At 35.1% G+C, this 8,949-nt stretch overlaps 1 protein-coding gene across 1 annotated transcript; it reads left to right on the top strand.

Annotated features, from left to right (window-relative positions):
* The first annotated feature begins 252 nt into the window (after nt 1-252).
* On the top strand, nt 253-8,578 carry LOC120073959 (kinesin-like protein KIN-5B). Its single transcript, XM_039026886.1, has 24 exons — nt 253-456; nt 544-779; nt 1,280-1,409; nt 1,493-1,648; nt 1,744-2,081; nt 2,175-2,313; nt 2,519-2,616; nt 4,073-4,229; nt 4,319-4,388; nt 4,489-4,565; nt 4,833-4,886; nt 4,954-5,034; nt 5,135-5,246; nt 5,320-5,406; nt 5,627-5,802; nt 5,879-6,040; nt 6,136-6,243; nt 6,343-6,501; nt 6,588-6,671; nt 7,233-7,438; nt 7,595-7,696; nt 7,790-7,899; nt 7,989-8,140; nt 8,239-8,578. The coding sequence occupies exons 2-24, from the start codon at nt 595-597 to the stop codon at nt 8,443-8,445; spliced, it is 3,150 nt and encodes a 1,049-aa protein (XP_038882814.1). The 5' UTR covers nt 253-456; nt 544-594; the 3' UTR covers nt 8,446-8,578.
* The last annotated feature ends 371 nt before the right edge of the window (nt 8,579-8,949 follow it).

The following is an 8,949-nucleotide window of genomic DNA, read 5'->3' as shown; positions in this document are numbered from 1 at the left end:
ATAATAATAATAATAATAAAATAAACATAGTTTAACTAGTCATCACATAAAGATTTAACTAAAAAATTGTGGTAATTAATAATTAATTTTTTTTTCCCCAAGAAAGCAGCCCCCTTTTTCCTCCCTTTTAGGAAGAAAAATCAAAGGAAAAAAAAAAAAAAGGCATGGAAGCTTTTAGGAAATAAATTCCACCAATTGCAATTGCAGGCTCCGGCCGTGCCCCAGAAATTTGAAAATTCTTTCCGGAGTGGGGCCCCCACCTTTGATCGAATTCAAATTTACGATTCCAACGGCTACTTTCTCCCCTATATGTAAATATTGTAGTGGACAGTAGCCGTTGAAACATAGACAAAAAAGCTTTTCTCCCCCTTCTTCTCTCCATAGCTCCTTTTCTCAATTCAATCAATCTTCGAATCGAACACAACAAGGATTCTCTCAATCGCATCTTCAATTAAGGTTTTCTTCTGTTTTTCGTCTCTGAATTTATGAGCGGAGAGAGAATTCTGTGAATTCTAATTCGCGATTCTGTTTTGTTTACTATAGGTGGTGTGGTGGTGGTGATTTTTTTGCTAATTGTTGAAATTGAGGAATAAAATGGTGCCATTGACGCCTGATCAGTCGAAGAAATCGGGAGTTGGGGTTACGCCATCTCCATCTCCGTTTCTGACTCCTCGTCCCGAACGGCGACGAACTGATTCGAGAGGATCTGATTCGAATTCTAACCATCATCAGCAGAATAGGGATAAAGAAGTTAATGTGCAGGTTGTGTTGAGATGCAGGTGAGATTTATTGTTTTAGAGAAACTTGTTAGGGTGTTAATGAGTGTTAGAAGTAGATCCTCTGTCGGATTTTGCTCATATTCTCCACTTCCATTAAATTCATTAGGTAAAAGAAGGTTCTCTAAGGTTTAGTTTTTTCCACTTGAAATGCTTTTGAGAAGTATATTCAGAGTATCAAGGTTTAGAAATTCTCTTTCACTTGAAAGCTCTCATGTTTGTTTGGATTGTTCCTGCGCAAAATTCCCGAGCAATGTGTCTTTTGATGTCTGTATTGCTTTTAAAACCTAGCTTGGTGGATTTCAGAAGTATTGGCCACTTAATTTATTCGAGTTTCAACTTGTATGACCATGGTATTTTTTATGATATAGAGAACTGAAGTGGTGATGATGACTTGCTTGTGTATTTGCCTCCTCAGAATCTGATTAATTCTTTGAAAATTTTGACTGTTGACTATGTCGGTTTCTCTAAATGGAACCAATTGTGTTGTATTACAATGGTAGGCCATTAAATGATGATGAACAGCGGTCAAATGTTCCACAAGTGATATCATGTAATGAAATAAGAAGAGAAGTTAGTGTCTTGCAAAGTGTAGCCAATAAGCAAGTCGATAGAATCTTCTCCTTTGACAAAGTAAGTTTCTGAAACGTTAACTTGGTTGATTTTGTGATAATGGATACATTTGGTTATTTTAGCTGACTATGAATAGTTGTCAGGTGTTTGGTCCGAAGGCACAGCAAAGATCAATTTATGAACAAGCTATTGCCCCTATTGTTAATGAAGTACTTGAAGGCTTCAACTGCACCGTCTTTGCTTATGGGCAAACAGGCACCGGTAAAACATATACGATGGAAGGTGGGATGAAAAATAAGGTATAGATCTAGTCAAACAAGAACCTTATATTTTATTTCCTTAAGTTAATTTATTCTGTGTTTTTAACATGTATTTCACCATGACGAACAAACAGGGTAAGGATCTGCCTGCTGAGGCTGGTGTTATCCCACGGGCCGTTCGTCAAATCTTCGATACACTTGAAGAGCAAAATGCAGACTATAGCATGAAAGTGACATTCTTGGAGCTCTACAATGAAGAAATTACTGATTTGTTGGCTCAGGATGATCAATCACGATCTGCAGAAGAAAAGCAAAAGAAACCTATTTCCTTGATGGAGGATGGAAAGGGCGCAGTGGTTGTAAGGGGCCTTGAAGAAGAAGCAGTTTACAGTTTAAGTGAGATATATACTCTTTTGGAACGAGGATCTGCCAAAAGGCGTACAGCAGACACCTTGTTAAACAAGCGTAGCAGGTAGATTTGTAATGTCATGTTGGTAAAAAGATTTGGATTATTGAAAAATATGTAAACCTCATATGTTTTGTTCAATATGTTCTATAACTGCAGCCGCTCTCATTCTATCTTTTCCATTACTCTCCACATTAAAGAATCATCTGTTGGTGATGAGGAACTGATCAAATGTGGAAAGCTTAATCTTGTTGATTTAGCCGGATCAGAGAATATATCTCGCTCAGGTGCACGAGAGGTGAACATTTGTTTCTATGCATATAAAACAAATTTGTAAGTCAGATCTAAAATTCTTAGACAGTCAATTATAGGATCTGTTAATTAAGTTTATAAGATAGTGTCTGATCAGCATTTAATGAACATGGAGCCAAACGCCTTGTAGTTCAGTAGATATTTTTGTTGGTCAGATTTGAATCAATGTATACACCTCTTTTAACTTACAGGCTCGAGCAAGAGAAGCAGGAGAGATTAATAAGAGCTTACTTACCTTGGGCCGTGTTATAAATGCATTGGTTGAACATTCTCCTCATATACCTTACAGGTATATCCTGAAATATACTTATCTTCCAACATCATTAAGTTTTCTTGTATTATTTAGGAAAAAATAAATACCTTTTTAGTCAAATACACCTCATATACCTTACAGTTCCTATGGTTTCAATTTGATCAATTTAGTCTATCAGTTTTAAAGATTAGATTTAAAAGATCCCTATTGTTATTTTCTACCTCTCTCTACTTTTCCTCCCTCCAACAACCTTCGCACTTCATCTTGCTCTCCCGTTCTTCCATTCCCAAATACATTTCTCTGTCCCATTAATTGGAGTCATATCAATTCTCTATGTGGAGTCATATCAATTCTCTATGTCTGTTGCTACTTGTATCAAATTGTTGCCGCTTATGAATTTTGAGGGGCTTAGCAAGTAAGTATATCATGGTTTGGGTTGGAGAGCGGAGGGGGAGAATTAATGTGTTTGTGAGAAATGGAGATGTCGTGGTTGAGTTTACAGTGTCTGAATTTCCAAATGGAAAAAGGAGGAATCATTATCTCCAAGATGATTAGAATTAAATTGAACACATGGATTAAATTAAACTACTGTGACCAACCTAAATTTGGTGTGTGAATTTGCTTAATCTCAAAGGATGAAACCATGCACAAAACAATGAAAACCCCATCAACAGTTCTACTTTTCAATGTGAACAGCTTTAGTTAAAAAAAATAAATAAATAAGAGGAAAAAAACCCATTAGCAAATGATGATACGGTTGAAAATTTTAAAGGGATTGATGAAGCTAACAAACCATTTTGAGTAAGATTAAGAAGACTACAGTGGAACTGAAAAAGACCTTGAGATGGGTCGAGCAAATTTTTTTTTCACCCAAAAATGAAGGAAGAGAAATGGAAGAACCAGAGAGCACGATGAAAAGGGAGGTTGTTGAGGGTAGGGGTGAGCATGATAGACTGAAAAACCGAGTCGACCAATTGTGAACCGAAGTCGGTCAGTGTTGGTTTGGGAAAAATTACAAATTGGAAAGTTTAAAAAAAAAAGCTTAAATAATTAAACCGACCAAACTGACCGTCCGACCTTGACTCCTCAACGGTCGAGGTCAGTTTGAACATTTACTAAACCGACTAACTATAGTCGATTCGGTGGCAATTTGGTCGAAAAACCAACTCTGATGGATCGATGCTCACCCCTAGTTGAGGGGGAGAAGAGGAGAGAGAGGTGTGAGAAACTATTTTTTTTACTTTTTTAATTTAAAAACATCATTTTTCAGTATTTAATAATAATATATAATTAAGGTTGAAGATAACAATAGAGACTTTTAAACTATTCTTGAGAAGAGAGGCCAAATTGAAACTTTTAGGAACCAAGTGCCTATTTTTAAATATGTATTTTTCCTTTTTTAGTCCCTATTAAATATTACTGTTATTTTGCAACTATTATTATTACTATTAACAATTTTCTGGCTCATCCGTCATGGCAAAATTTTGTGCAGGGATAGTAAGCTTACTAGGCTGTTGAGAGATTCTTTGGGAGGAAAGACAAAAACTTGTGTCATTGCCACAATTTCTCCTTCTGCTAACTGTTTGGAAGAGACTCTTAGTACTCTAGACTATGCCCATCGTGCAAAACATATCAAGAACAAACCTGAGGTTTACTCCTACGAACCTCCTCAAAACCTGTTCATCCTCTTAATTTGTATTATTTTCCCAAATACTGACAATGAAGTTCTCGATGACAGGCAAACCAGAAAGTATCTAAAGCTGTGCTACTTAAGGATTTGTATCTAGAAATAGAGAGGATGAAAGAAGGTTGGATCGAATTCCTGTTCAACATATTTAGATTGACATCTGTATTAACAATAGAAGATCAAATATCCCTTTTGTTTAAAATATGTGAAAATTGTTGCAGATATTAAAGCTGCAAGGGACAAGAATGGTGTTTATATCCCACGTGAGAGATATGCTCAAGATGAAGCTGAAAAGAAGGTCAGTCGGTTTTTGTTAAAAAGAATAACATGCCTGGAACGTTTTCTTTCTTTTGAAATTTTGTTTCTCTCAAAACATTAGCTTTCAAAATTTTGATCAGTGGCCTAAAGAGAATGTATGTGGAATTTGAAAGGCAGAATCTTCTACCCACATATTTCAAACAGAATCTGCTTAATAATTGGTGCATAAGACCTAAAAATTGGTTTAAACCTACAAACTTCAAACAGAAATTTTACATCCTTAAGATTCATGATATCTGCTCCACAGGCAAAATCTGAGAGGATTGAACAACTTGAAAATGATCTCAACCTTAGCGAGAAGGTCAGTTTTGCTCAAACATTTTTCATGAACATTGTTTATAAAACTGAAAGGTTGGCTTCTCGTACAGCAAGCTGAAAGCTTCCGAGAGCTTTATTTGACTGAACAAAAAATGAAACTGGACATGGAACACGAGCTCAAGGATTGCATGGTATGAATGTACTGAAATATTGCTTCTCTTGTGTACATGTATCTCCATAGAAGAATGTCCTGAAATATTGCTTCTCTTCTCTACATGCTTGTTTGTTCAGATAACTTTGGAAAAGCGGAACAAGGCATTATCTGAACTACAAGATGAACATGGGTTAGCCATTGCAGCCTTGAAAGAAAAGGAGTCCATCATTTCTCAGCTGAAAACCTCAGGTTTGTCTCTCGGTTATCAGAAATTTTTCAAATATTATGATTTAAAATAATCTGTTTACTTTGGTACAAACAGAAAATTCCTTACTTCAACGTGCAAAGTCATTGCGCATGGACTTGCAGAATGCCTCTGAGGATATAAGTTTATTATTTGATAAAATTGGTATGTCTTTTTCTAAATAATTGAATTCTTGGATTGTAAAGTTACCCTATTTAAGTTATTATTCTGATCATGATAAAGTGCATTGAAAATCCAAAGACAGATGAAACGGAAGCAAAAGAAAAAGAATCATTCGTCCATGCAATTAGGTTAATTTAAATGTTGTCTTTCTGGAGACTATCACATAGTTGTATTATCTTAATTTTGGTTTCTCCCTATATAGACCAGAAAGATAGGATGGAAGCAGAAAATCAGAGTAGGGTGTTGACATTTGGATCTCAGCTTGATCAAAATTTAAAAGATCTTCACAAGATCATCGTAGGTTCTGTTTCTCAACATCAAGAACAGCTAAGATGCATGGAAGAACATGCACACACGTATCTTGCAAGTAAATCTGATGTAAGGAATGAAAGAAATGTTGTAAAGTTTTGATGGCATTTGTGCATCCGATTAATCATAACCTTCTCATTTTCAGGCAACTCAAATCCTGGAGACAAAAGTAGGGAAAATGGCTCAGACTTACTCTTCGGGAGTGGCTGCCTTAAGACAGTTAATCAAAACACTGCAACAGAATATTTCCACCGACCTAGAACAGATGAATGCTACAGTTTCATCACAAGCAATTAATGTTGAAAATGTATGAAGTGCATAGTAATCCTTTTTCTTTCCATTCATTTTCGTCCATAAGTAATGTGCAAGTACTGACAATTCAACATGTGAAACTTTGTCCAGTTCTTGGTTAATGCAGTATTGGATGCCAAAGAGGTTGTCAAGGACATTCAAAGTTCTCTTGATGATCAAAAACAGCTTCTTGATCTCTATGTTCAACGCCAAGAGGAGGTAGTGGTCATTTTTTGTTAGGCTTTTGATGGTTGGGAGCTTTATCAATTCTTTTATTTTGTCAAGTTTTGCAATTTAATCCTTGAAAAAAAATATCAGGAATTGCAACACAGTTTGGCTTCGGCGCAGAAAATATCAAATGCAAGTATGAACTTTTTTAATGAACTTCATTCACATGCATCAAAAGTTATGACACTGCTTGAAGAAAGTGAAATTGAGAGGTCCAATCAATTAGTGAATTTTGAGAAGACGTTCAAGGTAAGGTAGCTTTAAGAGAAATTTCAAATTGAAGCTTTTCATAGTTCGCTGTCAATTTATATAACCTACTTCAATTTGTGGAACAGGCGTTGGCAGAGAAAGAGGAGAAACAAGCTCTGACGAACATTGCAGCCATTATTGCAAATTTGACAGCTAAGAAGGCTGAGATGGTTGGTTTTCTTTTTAGTGTCATAAGCATATTAGACTTGAGTCAGTCTCATCATCAGGCCGAAAGCCCAAAGGCCATCTAAGTCCAGTCTAAAATTAACGGTTAACCAGCTTGACCCATTCTAGCCCTCGTAAATTGGATTGGATATAGATCTATCTTTTTTTATTGGGTTGGCCCATGGACTAGCTCGTTTTGAGCCATATTTGGATCAACCTATTTGGCTGGCCTAAAAGCCCAACCCAAAATCACTATTCTTGTCCTACATTGAAAAAAATTGAAGGTAGGAGGGACCCGGGTTGCATACTCTATAAATAAGTCTCTTTAATGCTATTTTTAAATTTAAAATAAAAATTAATAATATAGTATATTTGAAGGATCAATTTGAGCCGATCCAAAGGGCCAATCCGAGCCTAATCTAATTTTGGCCCATTGAACAAGGTCTATGGATTGGACTATGGAGGGTCTATGTAATGAAAGGTTGGGCTGACCGTGACTGGTCCAATGATGAGGCTAAGACTTGAGTGAAGCATTCTCTTGGCTTAACTTTTTATGAATTGAATAGGTATCAGAGGCGTCAATAAACATTCAAGAATGGAACCTACAGCACAACAAGATATTACAGCAAGAAATGTCCTGCATGCAGCAAGTATCAAATTGTGCCAAGAAGGAAATGAATGAATATGTTGAAAAGGTGGAATCTCATTTCACAGAGAGCATGGTTTCATCAAATGAGTCTAAGACTGCACTGGAAAATGCAATCGACGAATGGTAAGTTTTACTTGAATCATTTTCTTGTGATTGAATAATAACCTATCATACAAAATGAATAGATGTAAACTGCTCTGAAAGGTATATCTTTGTCAAATATAAAACTCTCTTTTGAAAAAATAGTTTAGTATAAATCTATATTCTTACACTATGCAGCTCAAAGAGATTGGATCATTCTCAAGGACTATGGGAAGATGCGCAATCATCGGTAATAAAACTGAGTAAGAATGGTGCTACAGAGATTGAATCTACCGTAAAGTGAGTATCTGTTTTCTCTCTGTTGATTGATCTTCATTTTCAGCATCAAAAGCAAATTTCCTTATTTTTTCTTTAAAAAAAAAAAAAAAACAGGGCTAGTATTTGCAAAAACAATTTTGCACATGAAGAATTTGCGACTGTTTCTTCAACACTGGATGCTGATTTTGATGCTGAAGTCAGTAGTGCACTAGCTGCAGTAAATGGTACTTCTTTAGATATCTTAAAATTGTATTCTTCTCCTTTTTGAAAAACTATGTTTCTTATGCTTACTTCTGAGAGAACCTGATGGCAGATTCTTTGAGATTAGACCATGAAAATAAAAAGGAGTTGGACTCAATTTCTACCTCTTGCTTGGATGAGCTAAAATCCACACAAGATAACCATGGAAGAACGATATCGAAAATCCGAGACCAGGCAGAACAGTGCCTTATAAAAGATTATCTGGTCTGTCTTTTTGCTTGACTGATCATATTCATTATCATGTTCATATAGCTTTGTTTACAACAATTTTCATAATACGATAAAACTTCGATTGGTAACAGGTGGATCAACATTCCGACTCAACGCCGAAGAAAAGAGTAATAGCAGTGCCAAGTTTAGCATCCATTGAGGAGATGAGAACTCCTGCACATCATCTGAAAGAAGGAATTTCAATAGAAAACAAGTTGAAATGGGGATTGACAGAAGACAAAATTCAACATGGAGCAGTGTTGTTACCCTCAAGAGCTCCTTTTACAAATGTCAACTGAAAAGAAGAGCACCATAAAGCAAATGCAAATGTCTAAAAGTTTATTCTTCTTCTTCTTGAAGTCGATGTTTGTACTGAGAAACCCTTTCACAAATGTTTTTAAAAAGTCAAGAAAAAAAATTGTTTTTAGAAAATTGTTTTTTTCCTCCCAACCGTTTTTTTCCTCCCAACCAGGGGCCTATTTGATAGTGTATTTCATGTTATCAAAGATGTGGTTTGGTAACTTATTCAAAAATTGATTCTAATTTGTTTAAAGTTGTAAATATTTTAGGTCCCTTGAAAAAATTTATATATAATTTATAATACATTACATAATATTATAATTTATAAAAAAATAATTGAGTTTATAACATGATGTATTGTATTTTTAAATATATTTTTTAATCTTGATTTAATATAATTCTACATTTCATAATTTAAAATTCAAAATATAGATAAAATGAAAACATAAAAATGTTATTTTCAGAACTTGTACGTTTGTATCACATAATCTGAAAATATTTGT

Source organism: Benincasa hispida, chromosome 3 (genome assembly GCF_009727055.1).
Source record: "Benincasa hispida cultivar B227 chromosome 3, ASM972705v1, whole genome shotgun sequence".
In the NCBI taxonomy this organism is placed as follows: domain Eukaryota; kingdom Viridiplantae; phylum Streptophyta; class Magnoliopsida; order Cucurbitales; family Cucurbitaceae; genus Benincasa; species Benincasa hispida.
Note: the sequence above shows the minus strand (reverse complement) of the source record. Positions and strands in the feature narration are given on the sequence as shown.